The 20,653-nt window shown below is 47.3% G+C and overlaps 1 protein-coding gene across 1 annotated transcript; it reads left to right on the top strand.

Annotated features, from left to right (window-relative positions):
- The first annotated feature begins 4,393 nt into the window (after positions 1–4,393).
- LOC115320057 (protein disulfide-isomerase A6 homolog) lies at positions 4,394–16,953 on the top strand. The gene is made up of 6 exons (XM_029980141.4): positions 4,394–4,738; positions 5,590–5,737; positions 6,283–6,340; positions 8,737–8,970; positions 14,445–15,221; positions 16,708–16,953. Exons 1-6 carry the CDS (start codon positions 4,729–4,731, stop codon positions 16,786–16,788), a joined length of 1,308 nt encoding a protein of 435 aa, XP_029836001.2. The 5' UTR covers positions 4,394–4,728; the 3' UTR covers positions 16,789–16,953.
- The last annotated feature ends 3,700 nt before the right edge of the window (positions 16,954–20,653 follow it).

The raw sequence follows: 20,653 nt of genomic DNA, 5'->3' as shown, positions 1-20,653 counted from the left end.
GTTTTCTTGAACAAATGGATCAAACAAAGTAGAGCCCAATCGAACCTGGAATGTCCTATTCATTAAAACGTCTCCTATACACTTCAGCATCCGGCCCCGAATACCATAGTTGTAAAGGTCTTTAAGTATTCCATACCTCCATGTGGTGTCGTATGCTGTTTCTAGGTCAAAGAAAACCGAGACAGAGTGTTGTTTATGCACGAAAGCTTCACGGATCATTGTTTCCAGGCGGACTAAGTGATCCACTGCAGATCGTCCGCGACGAAAGCCACACTGGTTATTTGCAAAAAGATTCTCTTTTTCTAAAAGGTACATTAACCGTCTGTTAATCAGTCTCTCATATGTTTTCCCCAGGCAGCTAGTGAGTGCAATGGGTCGGTAATTGGAAGGGAGCGTAGCGTCTTTGCCATGTTTCAGGAGTGGTATGATGTGAGCCCGCTTCCATGCCTGGGGAAAGCATGCCTTCTCCCACAGAGAGTTGAAAAAAAGAAGGAGTGTTCTGAGCGAGTCACGTGACAACTTTCGAAGCATAGCATAGTGCAATGTGTCTGGCCCTGGAGCAGACATCTTTTTTTACATCGAGAGCTTGTTCTAGCTCGCACATTGTAAAGGGCCCATTATATGGCTGCGAGTTAGACCCCCCCATAAAAATAGAGCAACTCTCTGCACGAGATTTAAACTGTTTAAATTCAGCACTATAATTATGAGAGCTAGATACACTATGAAAATGCTTCGCAAGAACATTAGCAACGTCTTTGACTGACCCCAAAGGCAGATTAAATACTGGAATGGTAAAAGCCCGGTAGTCACCTTTGATTTTGCGTACACGATCCCAAACCTCTTTAGCCGTAACAAAACTACTTATAGAAGAGAGATATTTCATCCAAGATTTCTTTTTTGCCTGCTTTCTTGTCCAGCGAGCTTGCGCTTTTCGTCTCTTAAATTTAATTTTGTTGTCCACGGTGGGGTACCTACGAAAAACATCCCAGGCTCTATTTTGTCTTGTAAGTGTGGTTGAACAGTCTTTGTTCCACCATGGCTTGCACTTTTTTGGCAAATTACCGGAGGTACGTGGGATAGAGTGCTCAGCTGCATTGACTATCTGTTGAGTAACATATGTTGTAGCCTCATCAGGGGACAGAGTGGCCAATAGTGAAGCATCAAGTGTAGCAGCTAGGCTGAAACGTTCCCAGTCCGCCTTGTCAAGTTTCCACCTAGGCATACGGTTTTGTAGTGTGGGGAGATCGACCACACTCTCTAAAACGACTGGAAAATGGTCGCTGCCAAATGGATTATGTAAAACCTTCCAAGAAAAGCAAGGAAGCAATGATGGTGATAAAATAGATAAATCAATGCAGGTGAAAGAGTTGTGTGCAGCACTAAAAAAGGTTGGGGCTTTGTTATTTAAAAGACATAAATTTGAAGACAATAAAAACCGTTCAATCACTTTTCCGCGGGAATCAACTCGTGCACTGCCCCACATGGTGTGATGAGCATTAAAATCACCTAAGATTAAAAAAGGCTGTGGAAGTTGAGTTAAAAGCTTCTGGAGGTCATGAATATGTACGGGGGTGTGTGGTGGAAGGTACAGTGAGACAACAGTAATGAGGCGGTCCGTAAGAACTCGTGCTGCCACAGCCTCAAGGGGCGTGTCAAGGGGGACCTGGGCACATGCCACTCCACTCTGCACAACAATGGCAACACCACCGGATGAATGAGAAGATGGGCGGTCTTTCCGGAAGAGGCGATAGTATCGTAAAACTTGGGTATGTGTGGACGTCAAATAGGTCTCCTGTAATGCTAAAGCTATGGGGCGTAGCTCATTAAGTAAAAAGTGAACATCATCTATATTATGAAGGAGACCCCGACAGTTCCACTGCATGAAACTAAAATGACTCATCACAGATTAATTAAATTATAGTTAAAATTGTGAGGTTCACAGCTGTGAGTGGACACAAGTTATGGTACACTCGGGGCAGTGACTCGAGGAGGTTTTTTCTTCTGGTCCCCCTTTTCGGGGGTATGCTTTGTACCTCCCTTGGCGGGTGGAGGTGGTTCTGTTGGATCAACAGATACCTCCATGGCCTCCTCCTCCCGCTGTGAAGTGGAAGGAGTGGGCCCCTCGCTGCTCTGAGAGGGAGTGGTGTCAAGCACCACTCGGGGCTTAGGGCCAGGACGATGGGGAACCGTCCTGGCACGTGGGGCTCTGGGCAGGGCCGCTGGGGTCTGAGAACCCACAGAGGCCTCGCTGGTGGTTGGGGGGCTGGGTGAGCACTCCAAGTCGCGAAGACTGTACTGAGTGCCCACCGTTGCCTTTAGTGGCGGCGCTGCCCCCCTGGCAGCCGCCTCGGCATAGGTGCCTCCTTGGAGGAAGAAAAATCGCTTTCTTGCTTCAGGGTACGTGAGGTTTTCTTTGATTTTTAGTGTTAGGATTTTCTTTTCCTCCTGAAACTTTGGGCAGGCTCGAGAGTAAGTGGGGTGGGCACCAGAGCAGTTGACACACTTGAGAAGTGTACCCTCGCATGTGTCAGCTGGATGGTCCGTAGCTCCGCACTTTGCACATGTCGTTTTCCCACGACAGGTAACAGAGCTGTGACCAAATCGTTGGCATTTGAAACATCGTCTCGGGTTTGGTATTTAGGGGCGCACCTTGCAGTGAAGATAGCCTGCCTTGATGTTCTCGGGCAGCACAGTGGAAGCAAAAGTGAGGACTAAGTGCTTCGATGGTCTCTCCTGTCCGTCTCTGCGTATGAAGATGCGTCGCACGGCGACCACACCCTGCCCGGAAAGGCCCTCCAAGATCTCCTCTTCGCTAGACTCCAGCAGGTCGTCCTCTGAGATGACGCCCTAGCAGCTGTTCAAGGTGCGATGTGGGGTGACAGATACTTTGTAGTCCGAGATCTTGTTTAAGTCTAAAAGAACAACACTTTGCACTCCGTTTTCCACCTCAACGAGCAAGTCGCCAGATGCTAGTTTCTTTGCTTTGAAGTTTTTACCAATTAGGTTTTCTAAAGTCTTTGAAATAAGAAACGGTGAAAGTTTGGCAAGTGGTTTTCCATTTTCTGAGTGCATTACCAGAAAGCGGCTGAAGCTATTCTGGGCAGCAACTAATGTCTCTTTGCTAAATACTTCGGTTCGGACCCTTTTCAGGGTTCGATCGAGGGAGGTTTTTTGCTTGGAACCCATATGAAGGGCAGAAACTTCGGCATCCGTAGCGCACGACCCACCGCGGAGTCCAACAAGGGGATAGGTAACATCTCATAACAGGTCTGGCTTGTCTGAGTATGTTACTCTACCAGTGCTACTAGGAAGCTATAACCAAGTGTGGATCAAGAGAGTGTTCTGTCGCCACCCAAGGTTAGCCCTTGCCGCCAAAGAAGGTGAAAACGAAGAATAGGAGAAAGGAGGAAAGAGAAAGAAAAGAGGGGATAGTAGAAGAAATGGCGACTGACTGAATCATCCTGGTCGGGCCAAGCCAGGACACCCGTCTACAGGAAGCAGGGGCCAAAGTGGTGTGTTGCCTCGCCCGGGGGGCCCCGAAGGGTCCAAACCTACCCCGGGCTCAGCTCAACCACCAGGATGCCCTTTTCCCTGGACACGGGCTCGCCACGCACAGCCAGTCGTGGGTGGGTTTTAGCCACTTTTACTCAGGGTCTGTGGTGTCGCCAAAGTGGCTAGGGTCCGTGGTGACGCTACTCACCAAGCACCTAGCACCTAAGGTGCAGGCGCCCCCTGCGGAGCTCGGGGTCCGTGGAGACGCCACTCTCCAAACACCTGCTTTCACAGGTGCCCCCTGCGGGGAATTGATTCGGTGAAAATAGGGCCACCGAATGAGCTTCGCTTTAGAGTGTACACCTCAGCCATCTTGTTGCTCAGAGAAGTTGTTCCACGGTTACCTGAAGCTTTATCTAAAATCGCACGTCAACGCTTTTCCGTTTTCCAGAATGCTGGGACAGTTAACGACAGAGCAAATCGATTATAATGATATAAAGAGACGGACGGACGGCGGACGCATCTCCTCGGATCCGCCCCTGGCTGAGAATGAAAGCTGGCGCCGCCCATTCTATGTTTGCACGATTTCCTCAGCGAGGCCGCCAAGCAGTTGGAGGTTGGTGGGTGAAGTAGGGATGGAGATCGAACCCAGGATCCCTGGGTTCTGCAGTGCGAGCTTTCCCTCCACACGCTCCGAGCTAATGCGCACTAACCCACTCGACCACCGATCCCCTGGATCCCCCATTACTGTCCTTGTCGAAGACGCTACGAACTTACATCACTTACATCTTCAAATCGACTCAAAACGCCGCCAAACCAGCCAAAGAGCGCGTTGGTGCTGCCATCTCCCCGAAAATAAATGAACCAACGCCCATGACATTTTGAAAATTTAGACATACCAAAAAAGTAAAAGGAATCGTGAATTTTATGCGCGTAGATTCGTTTTTTTGTGTTTTATTTTTTGCATTTTACTGTTCTTGCGATATTGTGATTAATCAGAAAGTTTTTACTTTCTGATTAACAGTTCTTTTGTTGCTTTACGCTTTTTTTTCCAATCACCAGCATCGCCAACGTGGGCCGCTGACCAATCGTTGTCAGCCACGAAAACTTCTGTGTTTTTAAACCACGCCGCATTCAATGCTCGACTCGTCATCTCTTCATGTCGCCCGTCTAGTCGAAGCGTAATATCGCGTTTTTAAATCTACCTTCAAGTTTAATTTATTCTACACACCCATCATGGCACTGGGTAAGACGAAGCTTTTCTGTGGAATCGTCGCGTTTTTTTTTCGTCTATAACGCGAGCCAACAGCACCGATAGTGTAGGCGTAGCCCTAACAAAGTTTTGTACCACATGATGCTACAGCAAGTTTTTTTGTTTTTTCTTTTAAGTTCTTGTACGCAATTTTGAATCTATTTTCGATATATTTCTGTAAATAGTAAGCAAACGGCTCATAAAGTCATCCTTCAGCCGTATATCTTTGAACGTGCTGATGTTTCACTCCAATCCGATGGCACTTAAATTTCTTCATCGCCATCAGTGTTGGAACAAACTGGAGGTTGCAGAATCAAGTAACACCCTTTACGAGTGAAAACAACAAACATTGTCAGCTGTTATAACTACCATAAATGGTGTTCTATGGACGACTTACCGATGCACGTAAATTGCCGTAGGCGATTTTCGTTAAACGGTATGGGTTTAGTTGGTTTAGTATCAGTGGCTAGTAAAATCCTCTCGAAGTGAGAACAACATACGAAGTTAAATTTTGAACCGATTTTGCTCTCCGCTAGTTGGAACTATAACGGGCATGGTTTCTAACACGTCATGCAAGTTCATTCCCCGGCACTTAACCCATGTATCTTGCGAATAAAGACAGCGTACCATGTTGATAACTTTGTCTCGAAAGTTCTGAATCGTGATTGCTGGCCGCTAGTTGGAACTACGATGGTCGTGGTGTTTGACACGTCATGCTAGTTCGTTCACCGGAAGCAGAGGAGCATTTCTGCGGCTCCGCGACTCTCTCGGACCATTACTGATCATTAGTGTCAGTAGTCATCTACATTATAATGGTGTACTTTTTTTTTTTTTTTTTTTTTCAGGATTTATTACAGTGCTGGCCACTTTTGCCGCCACGGCCACGGCACTGTACGGCCCTCACACTGAAGTCGTAGACCTTTCCTCCGCCAACTTTAGAAACAGGGTTGTGGACAGCGACGAAGTGTGGATCGTCGAGTTCTTTGCTCCCTGGTAAGACGACTCCGTTGTGACATGCAGGGTTTGACACCCTTGGTTTGTGTGACCAGTTCTAATACATGACTTGCATGTGATGTCATCACACCGCACTAAAAGTCGTTCCGGCTTGTTTTTGCCGAGAAAAACAAATCGGTGGTGCGATGTATGCAGAGCAGAAGGTATGTGCACAGCAGCAAGGTCCTTTACAGCAGTCGCTGATGTGGCATCAGTGCAAGCCATGTATTCTCTGCATACAAATATGAGGTTTGACGAAGTGCCCAAAAGCAGCTGGAAAGGAGAAACCCGAACCATTTGTATTCAAATGTGCCTTTTGTGCCCATAGTGTCGTCTCGTTATCCGAAACCATAACAAAGGTGATTGTTCCCTCTTCCACTCACTTGTGAAAAGAGAGAAAGGGAAAGGATTTATGGCCTGCTGAATATTTTGTGGGATCTGCATCTAAGGCACATAAGTTTCTCTAGTGTCTGTGTGGCTTTGTTCTCTCAATATGTGGTGTCTGGAAAACAAGTGTTGACATTACTGATATCATTTATTCGCAGGTGTGGACACTGTCAGTCATTTGCTCCAGAATACATCAAAGCAGCTGCTGCACTAAAGGTATGACATTGCTTGAGCATAGCTGCTGTGTTCGGGGACATCTGCCCCTCCCTTCGCTAATGCCACAGGGAAGCAAACGACCTCACTTCTTTTAAAGTATTGCAGGATGAATGAACTCTGTCGCTGAAATGTAATGCCTTAAAGGGCAACTCTGTTTAATTCCGGGATGATGAACAATTTTACGTTAAAAAACACTTACAAAAGGCACTGCGTCATTAGCTTCACAGGAAAGGGTATATATTTTGTGGTATCTTTAAACAGGAACCGAAACTTAAGCTCAGACGGCCAGCATTTGTCTCGGGCTGCCAAAAACATGGCTGCTACGTGGTACGGGCGGTCGCGTGATTCTCTTTGTGACGATGGGCAGGATTGGGGCAGGCCACCATTGGGGCGGGCATGTGCAAGGCGCAAGTTTCGTCTGTACCACAATCTGCACCACATTCTGGTGTCTGTGACATTAGACGGCGTCTGCAGAACTTGGACATCAGTCTGCACATGTAGTGTGAACGAAACTTTGGGACACAATAATTGCAAATGGCAAGACTGCAACGGCGGTTGTGACGTGGGAGATGGCGGTAATGGCAGGACGGCCGGACGAAAGCTGAAAAGCGTACTGCGTAGGCGTGTTAGGCCAGTCATCTGAACGCTGCTGAGCGCTGGGAGGAGACTCTGCTGGCGTCGCCTGTTACGCTCGCCCGGAGAAGTAAGAACAAACCAAAAGTAGCAATGTTGACGACGTTTAGCTCAATGTTGGCTATGCCAACATTGTAGCCTTGACTGCACCGTTGATTGTGCCTCCATTTGCCCTCTATGGTAGGCCGATTTTGGCAACTTGGCACGTTCTAAAGTTCAGACCGTTTAAGAAACATTTAGATAGACGTAAGTCATAATATTTGATGTCTGGACTTGGACGAGACTGAAGAGGACTGCATTGTTTTTCAAAAACAAAAATGAAGTGGAGTTGCTCTTTGAGAAACATGGCTTTAGGCAACATGCCTCTCCAACTGCTGCTTTGGTTTTGTCACTCACGCAGTCTCGTGGGCTCGTACAGGTCGTGAGAACCTTTTCTGAAGATTGCAGACGGAGTGATGAGACTCCTAATCCATTCTAGGAAGGGTTGCGCCGACAGTAGCGCCTGCCTCGGGGTTCTCCAAGGCATGGCTGCTCAGTCTGCGACCTGCGTGATTGAGTTGTGGCTCTGACAGTCTGTGAGCTTTGTTCATTGAAACAAGTGGGGAGGAGGAGTTACGACTAATGGCCGTGTTCTAATGACCATGTCAAGGTGGCCGACGGTTAGTATGGCAGAATGGCGGAAGATGGACAAGTAGTTTGCTGGTACCTTTTTTTACAGGCAATGATCTAGAGCAGGGGTTCTCAAACTTTTTGGGCTCACGGAACCCCAGGAAGCTTCAAACACTGCCGTGGAACGCCCCCCCTCCATATTTGCCGACTGAGAAGCATCAGATGCACAATTGTAGGCAATTTTGCTTGTGTTGCTTCCCATATATCCCCCCATATCAATCGCAATGTCAGTACAAAGTGAGATGAAGGTGCTTTGCATGGTCCTGCCGGGCAGCCTGTGGCATGGGGGGGGGTTGCAATTTGGGTGTTCGCGGAACCCATGAGACCAGCTCGTGGAACTTCTGTGTTCCCCGGAACCCAGTTTGAGAACCCCTGATCTAGAGGAAACCTTGAACCCATGCATCTTTCTTCCTTTATAACAAGGTGTCGAGGGGGAAAAAAAGCAACTTGTTGTTGCTCTAGCTTTCATATTTTCTCTGGTGGGGTGGGATGTGGGCCTGGTGAGCATATGGATTTAGAAAGTGCCCTTGTTGCGCAGTGGCTCGTGCAAGAGACATACCTTTTGAAATTGCACCTTAAAACTCGTTATCTAGTCGGCACTGCACGCTATTTGTGAGGTGGACAAGGTATGTGGGCACTTGTTCTTTTTTTTAGTTAATCTTTCACTTGTCTATACTTTGTTGCAAGGTAAGAAACGTGGGAGAAGACCCTACTTGGGTGGAACAGCGCGGATGAACAGTCACACTCACAAACACACAGGAAGGAAACAGACTTGCAGTGCTGTGAGTCTGTTTCCTTCTTGTGTGCCTGTGAGTGTGACTGTTCATCTGTGCTGTTCCAATCAAGCATGAATTAACAACTAGCCCAAGCATCCACATTAACAAAACACACAGCTCTCTGCTTGCTTTGGTTGGTTTTTTCCCCTCCAGTGTTCGCTCTGCTAAAGTGGGAAAGGCAGCTTTTGGGGAGAGCTAATCCTGCGTTTCCTGTGCTGTAACAGACTGTAGTTGCATACCAGCCGAGTAATTCCCTGCCAACAAGGAACTATATTTAGCACGGCTAAAACGGTTTCTTTTCCTGCACACTATCTGCAGGGAGTCGTGAAGGTTGGTGCCGTGGACGCAGACAAGGACAAGTCCTTGGCAGGACAGTACGGCGTTCGAGGCTTCCCGACGGTCAAGATCTTCGGTGTCAACAAGAACAGTCCGACGGACTTCAACGGTGCGCGCACTGCCGAAGGCGTGGCCAGTGCCGGGCTCCAGGAGCTCAAGAAGGTCGTCGACCAGCGTCTTGGCAAGAAAACTAGCAGCGGAGGCAGCAAGGGCAAGGTATGCATGGGCGTCGCTGTGCAGATATTATAATTCTGAACGGTGTAATGTCGCCAGGGGTCGAAAAAAAAAAAAGGCTGTAGCTTCGATGGAGTGTTCATCTTTTCGTCAAGTTAAATGCCATCTCCAATTTTGGTGACCTGAGGTGCATAGTCTCCCTCACAGTTGGCTGCACCAGTTCCTCGTGTCCGGGCACATTTCGGGGGCTTTTTCCTTACAACATCGGGTTGTCTCTCTTGAAAAAGTAAACTTAATTTCACGGTAAAGCATCCGATTAGAGGACATAATAGGGCACGCTTATTTTATCGTGTGGTTCAGCAAGTCGCTGCTTCTCCCAGCTGACTGTTAAAGTCGGAAAACGTGTTAGGTAATAGTTATGCAACTCTAAACCTCGACATATTAGCGACATGTGCGACCAAAAGCGTCGAAATGGTCGGCTTTCCACGATTGGCCAACCACTCGTCACGACGTCTTCGGAGAGATTAATTCGTGTTTCATCGACAGAAATTGTAATGTCAGTCTGTCAACATTGACGGTGTTGTTGTAAGAATGCTATGGCTCCCAACTTCTGCTGTACTCTTCGGACACACCATCAAACTCGCCAATCGCAACTGATAGGTAGCCGGGATGAAAACTCTCGACATCATGGCAAGGCAAATCCGGGTGGCGACGCGACGAGGGCCCGACCTACCTTTGGCTAGGTTGTGCAAGGTGTATCCATCCATCCAACACCAATACAGTGTAGACCGCATATAACGTATGTCACGGGGATCGCGAAAATCCGCACTATAAGCGGCACTGCGTTGTAACCAAAACATCAATTTTTCACGTCAACTACATGTCATGAGACAACTTACCTTTGTAAAATATTTATTTTGTGTTCGTAGATGAAATATAAAGCTCAGTCTGAGGAAAGCTCTTATTTCACTAAACTAGTACACTTATCTCCCAAGTGTGTCACGCATTATAAAAGAAATGGCGATTTTTGCCTGGTGCTGCTTTTTAATGACGTTGCGGATGACCTGGTCTTCGGTAACGCTAAAACATTTTAAAACCTCATCACCGAAGGAGTTCTGCGCACAGTGAACCTTCAGTTTCTGTAAAAGTTCCAGTGCGTCTTTACTTGAAACTTCCGGCATGCTCAGTTTGTCATCGTCTGACTCACCTTTGGGTGGACTCGTCCCAGAACCTTGCACTGCTGCAACAATAGCTTCATCGGTGGTTGCATCCTCAAAGATAACAGCCATCGTCATCCTCATCTAGATAGTCTTGAAACGTGTCATATGCAGGAACAAAGTGGTTTTCCACAAGGTCCGACCACACATCTTCCGTGCCGATCGCCTCGTCAGTCGCATCACTGCGTCTATCGGCGTCCTCCGAATGCCCGGCATCGCACACACACCCTGTGTTGCGAAAACACTTTTGGATGGTTGTGGCTTTTTTACTTTCCACCACGACACAGTGATCATGTCGATGGCATTCCTCAAGTCCACCTTGATGGGTTTCTCCCGTTGCAATTTCAAGACGACTCTTTCGCATATCTGCTTCTTGTAGAGCTCTTTGACTGTAGCGATGACGCCCTGATCGAGAGGCCGGCTTTTAGCTGTGGTGTTTGCCGGCAGGAACTTCAGACTGCCTGGGCCTAATTGTGGCTGCACATTGTGAATGTTGCACCTGTCCGGGATAAGCATGATGCGCCGTTTTTCCGCAACCATGGCCTCGTAGAAACTTTTCATCCAACTACCGAAAAACACTTGGGTCATCCAGGCCTTTTCATTTGCTTTGTACACCACAGGCAGACATTCTGACTTCTTGAAGCAACTGGGTAGTTTTGATTTCCCCAATAAGAAACAAGTGCCGCTTGTCGAATGTTTGCACAAAACAAAACTGTGACACGTCCCTTTGAGCTTTGACTCCGAAACGAGGTTCACCTCTCGTCGCGAGATTGTGATCGGGAAGCACGTTGTAGCACAGACCAGCTTCATCGGCATTATAGATGTCTTTGTCTGTGTACACGGAAAGCATCGTCTCATAATGAATGCAAAACCCCGCCTGAATGCTGGCGTCGTCGACACCTTCATGTTCGAACAAATGTCTGAGGACCTAGCCTTCGCTTGTAGCATCGGGCCACTCACTGGTACATTCTTGGCTCGCACCTCGCGAAACCACCTAAACAAGGCTTCGTCGACGTCCTCGCACTTTGGGGCACGAACCCTCTTTCTTGGGAGCGATGCAGAATCTTGCTGTAGCTGTCTCTCGTTTCTTCCAAACGGTGGAAACCGATTTGGCAGTGACGTTGTTTGTACTTGGCCACGATGGAAGCTTTTTTCATGCCACTTTCGACATCTTTGACAACGCCCTGTTTAGTTTCGAGAGACGGGGCTTGTCGTTTCTTGGCCATCTTGTGCTTGGGAGACAAGGACAGATCGGCGATGGACAGCCGATTTCCAAACGATATGCTTGATGCGGTCCAAGCATCAGACGTGAGAACAAGCCAGCAAGCTGCAAGAAGGGAAACTAGAAGCTGTACAGCTATCCAGCCTTCGTTTTGCGCGTGGTGCAAGCAAGGAGGTTGGTTTTGAGTTGCTCTACCGAGAGGGTAAAATCAAAAGGCTTGGATGGCTCATTAAAGCTTTCGGAGTTGAGCGCGCGCGTGCATGTGTTGCACCTTGCTGCGTTACACCTCGCTGCGTTGTCATTAGTTTCTTGCCTCTCTTTGCTTCTCCTCACTTCCACGCAACTTCCCTGCCATCCTTGCCTTGTGAGTGCAGCTTGCGCCATTATCTGGTGTCGCACAGAGAAGCGTGCTTAGTTTGCCAATCGGTTGGCGGGCTGTTCTAGAAACCACACTATAACCAGTATTTCCTTTTGCGCACCTGCATTTTAAGCGGTATGTAATTACATGGAGTTGTATGGGAGGTGGAACGGTGGTTGAAAAAAGCCGCATTATATCCTCTCCCGCACTATAAGTGGTTACGTTATAAGTGGTCTCTACACAAACTCAACTCTCCTACGTCACGCCGCGGTGGTGGCGCGTCGGTCGCACTTCCGGTCTGGGGTGGTGGGCAGAAGTCGCCGTGCCAGACATGCATTCTTGTGTTCTTTTCGGAAAAACCAGACAAAAAACCTGCATTCTCGTCAAAATACTGCTACGGAGGCTGTACAAAAAGAGTCTGGAAAGGTTTGAAGATCAGTTTTCATGTGTTTCTGCCCGCTCCGTTCGTCCGAGTACTTGGATAGTAGCCGTGAAAAGAGTAAACCAGACGCTTTCGAACTAAGATTGCTTGTGCGAGCAACACTTTCTGGTCGCCAGATGTATTTGTTTTGTTCCAACATGAACGAGAGAAAACCGCCAGGTTGTCCGGGCCACCTGCGGGTTCAGTGCGTCTTCAAATTCACACGGCCGCATGATCGTTTGAACTTTCGTCTGCTCTTCCGAGCCTGCTTTTTGTCGTCTGCTCGTTCAAACAAAAGCGCCACGTAGACCAAACTTTGACCCAGTGATTGCAATAAGAAGTAATTGCAGGCCTCAAGAGACTTTTGTAGGCTCGGTGTAAAGAGTAGATACAAGATGTCGATCATTGGTACCAGTGGCCATCACCGACTTGTTACGCTTGGTCTGTTCCTGTTTCCGAATTTCGGTATCGACGTCGATCATTGCCGCCTTCTACACTTTTGCGGCACGAGCGACGTCGCGACCGAAAATATCTAGAAGAATCTCATCATGGTTTTGGTGTCCCTTCTGCGGCGTTCACGCGAATGAATCGCCGCACGTCAAATTATTTACGCAGAGTTTAGCGGTTTAACAAGCCTTGATAATTTCGCTCGGGCGATTAAAGTGGTAAGACATTGCTATGAGGACGTAGAATAGACAATTCCAACGCGAAAAGCAGTATGCAGACTCGCACAGACGCCGACAACGTGACATTCCAATGGTTTGTTCAAGCGTTCGAACTGTCGTCTGCTCTTTCAAACTTGTCTGATTTTCGTCGTCAGCTCGTTCAAACGACAGCGGCCCGTAAACCACACGTTGACCCGGTAATTGCGATAAGAACTAAGTGCAGGCCTAAAAACACTCTTGAAGGTTGGGTGGGGTAAGTAGGCTAAGTGTAAACAGTAGATACAAGAAGATGTTGATCACGGTTACCAGTGGCCATCACCGATTTCTAATGCCCGATTCTACTTTCAGTTTTCAGTATCGACGTCTGTCATCTCAGGTACGGTCCACGCTTTTGCAGCCCGAGCGACGTTGCGACTGAAAATAGCGAGCGGAATCTCATCGTGCGAGTCAGGCTTTAGCGCCCATTCTGCGGCGTCAAAGTGAAATGAATCGCCGCACTTCACATTATTCACGCAAAGTTTTGCCTCGTTAATTTTGCTGAAGCCGCTCTAGTAGTCAGACATTGTTAGGGGGATGTAGAATCAACAATTCCAACGCAAAAAAGAGCAGGGGGGCTCCCACCGACGCCGAAAACAACGCAGTTCTATGGTTTGTTTATGGGCGACGGCGGGCTTCTTGCCCACCGTCCACCGCGCATGCGCGGCGCCTGTGGCGTCCGCTAGGGGCGCTCCGGTTTGTTTATAAACATGAGTTGGTGTATACACGTTTGCAAGTCCGGTCTCAGGGTGCTGCTATCTTGCTCAGTGGGGTGTGCTCTTGGGCGCGGCCATAATCCGATTATGACCTATTATCACATGTCCTATAATCGCGTGTCTACTTCGGAAATGCTTAAAAAGCCATAAGCGAACATACTGCTCTGGTGTTGACAACTGAAGAACATGCGCTCGCACGGGCGAAGGTCGATCGGTAGACAGCAGTATTTGGGTTTTGATTTTTATGCTACTGCTTCGGTTGTTCGTTACGACAGCCTTTGCGCCACTTTCGCGAGCAGTAGCACTTCACAAGAGGAAAATGAATGACGGCATCAGATGGACGCACTGTTGTTACAAGCGGTTAGTACGCCGGTGAAGAGTGCCCAGGTTCTTGCTCAAGCCATCAGAGTTGCATTCGAGATGTGTAAAGTACGTACTTGGAATCCGTTTTTATTATTCCATGGAAAAGATTCTTTGACTTATTGAATGAGCTAAGACAGTAAACCCGTGCTGTGTATTCTGTAATCCCAACCAAAATGCCCTTGTGCACCCGGACGGCTCTCAGTAGTTGTGGAGAACAATAGACGCAGTGGTGGCATTATCAGCGGGCAGACTGCTCTGCACTCGCGCGCCATGTCGTATGTCTTTGGGGACTGCTGCTCGGCGCTTGTTTGTAGAGATTATATGTTTGGAGCTCCGAATATGCGAGTGCAATGTTGATTGCCAAGAAGCTTATAGTCCGGCCAACATTTGGCAGAAAGCTGAGCATACTTTCTGGGAAATTGTGTTATCTGGGAACGTACAAACTGGAAAATTTAATGAACCAGGAGCGTATCAGCGAGTTACTACTTTACTGCAGCGATATCACGACTCTGTTGCAGAGCGACGTCGTCGAACTGGATGAGAGCAACTTTGAGGAGCTTGTGCTGGACAGCGAGGACCTCTGGCTGGTGGAGTTCTTTGCACCCTGGTGCGGCCACTGCAAGAACCTCGCCCCGCATTGGGAGAAAGCGGCCACCGAGCTCAAGGGCAAGGTTAAGCTGGGCGCCGTCGACGCCACCGTCCATCAGGGGCTCGCCTCCAAGTACGGCATCAAGGGCTTCCCCACCATCAAGTTCTTCCCGGGCGGAAAGAAAGACTCGTCCTCGGCTGAAGAGTACAATGGCGGCCGCACGGCCGACGACATTGTCCACTGGGCGCTCGAGAAGGCCGCGGACGCCGCCCCGCCACCTGAACTCCACCAGGTGACAAACGCCAAGGTGCTCCAGGATGCGTGCGAGAACAATCAGCTGTGCGTGGTGAGCGTGCTGCCGCACATCTACGACTGTCAGTCGGAGTGCCGCAACGGCTACCTGGACGTGCTGCGGCGGCTAGGGGACAAGTTCCGACGGAACCGCTGGGGCTGGGTCTGGGCCGAGGCCTTGGCACAGCCCAAGCTGGAGGAGGCCCTGGAGATCGGCGGGTTCGGCTACCCGGCGCTGGCGGTGCTGAACAGCCGGAAGATGAAGTACTCGCTGCTGAGGGGCTCGTACAGCTACGAGGGCATCAACGAGTTCCTGCGGGAGCTCTCGTTCGGGAGGGGCTCGAGTGTGTCTGTGAAGGGGGCCAAGCTTCCAGACGTGGTGGATACGGAGGCGTGGGACGGCAAGGATGCCAAGGTGAGAAGCTCTTGTCCATGACAAGCGGCGGTCCAACTTATTTGCCTAGGGTGCAATTTCCCAAATTGGGATTTTAGGAGCTGTGGGGTTCCCTGGAGCACCCTTGTTGGTTCCCCAGAACTGGGTTCCCCCAGAACAGCCTCATTGGTTCACCTAGCTCTCGAATTTCCTTGACCGCCCCCTAAGTAAACTGTCGAACGAAAAGACAAAGGACAAGACAGCACTGTGTGTTGTTTTGTCCTTCGTCTTTTCCCCAGTCTCGGGGGTTTGTCTTAAATTATGTAAATTGTTATTTCACTTTAAGGTCTATTTCATCTGAGCTGCTTATTGGCACCTAGCTAAAAGCCGTACACTCCCCAGCATGTGCATTATTGTTTACAAGGTCTACAGTCTCTTGTACTCTTTTATTGCACAGATGTTGGAACTGGGAGGGGTTGTTCTGCTGCCGTTTAGTGCTGATAAGGGTTCCTTGAGATCAAAGAGCTTGAGAACCCCTGATCTAGTTTAAACCTTGCTGCTGAGCTAGCCGCTGGAAGAAGAAAAATGGTGAGAGAGTTTTGACTCGGAGTCATGCATTGGAGCTTTGCTTGGTTGCGCTCGGACTACAAAAGTGCTCTGCCGAAAATGGACAGAATCATTCGAGGAAAGTTAGAGACTCGAAGAATCCCTGGGGGCAGTCCGAAAACGTTTAAAAGCTTGCGGACAGAGTGATGAGACCCTTAATCCATTCTAGGAAGGGTTGCGCCGACGGTAGTGCCTGCCTCGGGTTCTCCGAGGCCACGGCTGCTCCGTCTGCGACCCGCGTGATTGAGTTCTGGCTCTGACTGTCTGCACGCTTTGTCTGTTCGAACAAGCATGGAAGAGTAGCTAAGACTTGTGGCCACGTTTTAATTACCACGGCGAGCTGGTCAATGAGTAGTAGGCAGATGGTGAATACGACGTGTGGCTAAACTCTGAAATTGAATAATTTAATCCTTTTTCTAGGCCGTTATCTGGAGGTAAATTTGAACATACTCATCAGGCACGTAGCAAGGGGAAAGGCCCATAAGGCCCGCCCCCCCCCCCCCCCCCCCTCCCCCCGAAATCTTCCATTTTACTGGGTCCTCCTCTCCCCCCTCCCCCTCATACAGACGGTAACAAAGCGTTCTGCCCACTTTGCTTGCAGTAGGAAGCTCGTGCCCCTAACCTGAGCTTCCTGCCTTCGATAGTGCTTCGGCACCTCCTGAGTTTAGAGCTTGCACGTGCAGCTAAAGCACAACAGAAAGTAACGTGCACTCGCCGAGGGCCGGGCCTTGTCTGTCTTGTCAGCTACGCTATGCTACAATAGCTACGGTCCTGTCTGTGACCGTAGCTGTTGTGGTAATTTTTAAGTATCGCTTTCCTGCTTCAGGATGAAAGCAACTCTTCTGTGCCATTATTGGCGCTAGTGAAACCGGTTTATGGCAGCTGCTGGAGTTGACATGTTTGGCGGTCTCTTTCTCGTCAGATGGAGGAACCGGAAGACATCGACCTGAGCGACGTGGAGCTGGAGCCGGAGGAGACCGACAAGAAGCGGGTGGAGCTCTAGCTCCGGCGACGTCTGTCCGACCTGCCCATTGTTCTTCCCAACTTTGTACATACCATTTGCGAAGGTGTAAATTATTCCCGTTTCCTTCTGGACTCTCTCTCTCTCTCTATTGTGCTTGTAACTCTGCCACTGTTGTTGGCAATAAAACGTGGGCATTCTTTTTCACTTTTTGTGCGTCCCACTTGCATTTCGTCGGTAACTCAAGGAAGACGAGTGGCTTCGTTATGGGTGCAGGAGGAAGCCGTCAGTCTTTCTGATGAGCGTCGGTGCTCAGCCCCCCCCCCTTCCAGATATTTCAGACTGCTAAATAAAACAATACGGGGAAGAGGGCGTGGTCGAGCTTATTCTAATCTGATATTATTTATACATATGTATAGCTGCTCTTCAATGCATAAAAATCGCATAGATGGTCATTGTCAGAAACTTGTTAGAAGGCACTACTTGTGCCTTCTAACAACTGACAAAAAAAGTTTTTTTTTTTTTTTAATGTCGTGCTTTACTTGAACATTATTAGAAATCTTCCTCCATAAGTTAATTTATTCCTCAACGTGAAAAAAAACAAAAAAACATTATTTTGTATTCTACAGATGGCAATAATATGTACTGTCTATTTTAGACGAAAAAAAAAATTGCCAAGTTGAGGGCATAATTGCCCATAGGTACATGTTTGGACATTTCTTCGAAACTTGTCTTGAATGACAATTCGCAACTTTCACGACATATAGGGGGCGCACTGGTACCTATCAAAATGGCTGTCATCTGGATGATCGTCGTAGAACAGCAGTACGAGGTTGGGTAGGCGACGCGTAAGTAATTCTAGTTTTGCTATATATGAGCAGTATTAGAGCCTTACTTAATTTTTTCACGTCAGTAAAGTGTAGGCAAGCACCTTTATTCTGAAGCCTATCATCCAGGAGCTAGGGAGTACAACTCTCACACCGCGGTACCACCATCGCTGAAAGTTGCGAATAATCATATCTTAAGACGACACTTACCTAGGCTATGCAGAGATCATTCTTAAAAAGTTTACCATCTCTACCATAAATAGCTTTGGCTATAGCGTGCTTCAAATATGGCACAAACGATAATCGTCAGAAACCCGTCGTCCTTCCTCGCTCCTTCGGGAATTTACTTTTTTAAAACTAAGCATGCCAGAACATTGAAATAAACAGCATTGTCTTTCGCAAGGAACGTGGCACCGCATGTAAAAATTCGAGAAAAAAATTACGAATTTACCTCACTGCTTGAATTCAAATGAAACCGTCCGCCGGTCTTCCAAAGTTCGACGCACTTCAAACTTTTTTAGCTTAAAAGGTGGAAGTTCGTCAAACTTTGGACTTTCAGATATCGCGAAACTTTTTGATTTCTCTAGATAAATAAGGTCAAAATTATTGAATTCCTTAGCGTAGGAAGGTCGGAAGTTAGAAAAACTTAGAACTTTTTTTCAGTGCAAGAAAATCGAAAGTTTGAAAATCATCGAATTTCTTGGTCTATCAAGTTCGAAAGTTCGACAAGCATAGAATTTTTTAGCGTAATAAGTTCGAAAGACCGAAAAGGATTGAACTTTTTTGCGTAATAAGTCGAAGGTTCGAAAAACATCCCATTTCTGAACGTGCAAAGTTTGAAATCTCGGAAAATTCTCGAACTTATTAGTTTAACAAAGTCGAAAATTCGACTCCTGTCGAATTTTACGTTTAGAAAGTTTGAAAATTCTAAATCTTTCTAACCTTTCGAACCGCTTGATTCAATCATCGAAACTTCGGTTCAAAAAAAGTTCGCGGCATCCCTAGTCGTAATACCAAATTAAGAGATACTGACCAAAGTTGCCCTTTAAGACGTCCCAATTTTTTTTCTCTCAATGTACTTAATATATAGCTTGATATTGCTCACGACTCCAATTATGAACAGCATTCTCCATTCTGTGACCACATCTTTCAAATGGGCACAGTAAAGCTCAACTTTCGCAGAGAATTACTGAGGCCTTTGAAAGGATTGCTTAAAAACTGCTCAACACTTTTTTTAGCTAATTTCCAATGCCGCAGGCCACACAGATTATAACATGCAAGCAAAAAAAAAAAATATATATATATATACAGGGTGTCACAAAAAAAAATGTACACGGTCTTTTTTACCGCAAAAATAAACTAGGCATCGCCGAACGCTCATTCTCTGCCCAAAGGTGGAGCTAGAGGTCACAACCAGATGCCAAAGTTTCAGCCCGATCCGATAACTTAATCAAAAGTTATAAGTGATTTTCTGAAAATTTCAATGGGAAACTGGCGACCGACAAAGTTTTCAAACACATGGGGCTCTATGGCACCAGAAACCGAAAACAGGCAAAAAGGGGCTCCATTTTCCCATTGAACTTTTCAGAAAATCACTTATAACTTTTGATTAAGTTATCGGATCGGGCTGAAACTTTGGCATCTGGTTGTGATCTCTAGCTCTACCTTTGGGCAGAGAATGAGCGTTCGTCGATGCCTAGTTTATTTTTGCGGTAAAAAAGACCGTGTAAATTTTCTTTTGTGACACCCTGTATATATATTTTTTTGAGGGTTTAGTTGATTTCTTTATGAAGTTAGACGTTGTACGAGAGACACAAACCGTGTCAATATGCTTTGAAGTAAGGCTTTTAATTGTGCAGCGGTTGCACAACAAGGTTAGCTGCACCTTACTTGGTGGACGTCCCTCATTCACCGCTATAATAGCTGGTGTAAATTTGTGCGCATTGTGCAAATTTTGACACTAAACCTCTAATGTTTGTTCTTCCGAAAAACAAAAGAAAAGATTTTTGAAGGCAGAAGTATGCAGTAGAAACATAGTAGGATGTAAGTAGAAACATAGTAGGAAGTACCCAGTAGAAACATAGTAGGCAGCACTAAAACACAGACAAAGTTAAGACCCACGAGCTGCTGTAAGTTGTAGCTCACCTTTTGCCTTTTATTTTGTTTCAGCGTGCTACTGGAACCTAACCAATACCAGCTGGTAGTTCTGAAATGGCTTCATTTGCATTCATCTGGTGGTACCAACTGATAATCTGTTTTACCTTGAGTACATTATGCCCGTCCTTGCCTCAAAAACCGCAGTAAAAAAAAAAAAAAAAAATGTTTGGGTCCTTGCAAGGCGTTATTAAGTTACCCCTTTATGTGGTCAATGAAGACACTAGTGTGTGTGCTTTTAGAATTCGCTTCTTTTATTTTAACAAAACACGTTTCGAAGGCTCTTAATTTTTTTTTTCTTTCTGACAGCTCAATTTGTAAGAAGTATTACTATGTACAGTGTGAACTGTGCTCAAAACTTGCTTTTATTTTTTTTAATGTTTCCTTGATGTGACGAGTATAGTGGAACCGAGGATACAGATTTGCACTTGCGGCTCTGGCGGGTCCTTCGTAGCGCACATTTGCATCTTTCTGAGGACTGCTAAAGAAGTAATTGCTGCACACAACCCATCTTTATCAGTTGAAAGGTAAAACCCTCGAGACTTCAATCGAGCCATTTCAGTGTTGTCTATACCGTTTTAGGGGCGAAGCTCCTCAGGGTCTAGCCTTGTCCGGCGTCCGTGCTCACATCGATTGCCATCCCATCTGTCTTCTTAAAAAAAGAAGACATGTTTGCGCAGTTGACAGGATTCGAACCTGTGCGGGGATACCCAAATGGATTTCTAGTCCATCTCCTTAACCACTCGGCAACGACTGCGGGACGAGTAGGGGGCTCTGAAATGTGGGAGTAACTCTAGAGCTGGAGTTTCTGTCACGGATGAAACGTTGCATGTAGCTGCTCAACGCCTACACAGGAGAGGGCGCTGCGGTCAAATGCTCAAATGCGTAAGCACCACCAGCACTACCTATGAACAAAATCAGTACCA

The sequence above is a fragment of the Ixodes scapularis genome, unplaced genomic scaffold (genome assembly GCF_016920785.2).
Source record: "Ixodes scapularis isolate PalLabHiFi unplaced genomic scaffold, ASM1692078v2 PGA_scaffold7__128_contigs__length_106722199, whole genome shotgun sequence".
NCBI classification, from domain to species: domain Eukaryota; kingdom Metazoa; phylum Arthropoda; class Arachnida; order Ixodida; family Ixodidae; genus Ixodes; species Ixodes scapularis.
Note: the sequence above shows the minus strand (reverse complement) of the source record. Positions and strands in the feature narration are given on the sequence as shown.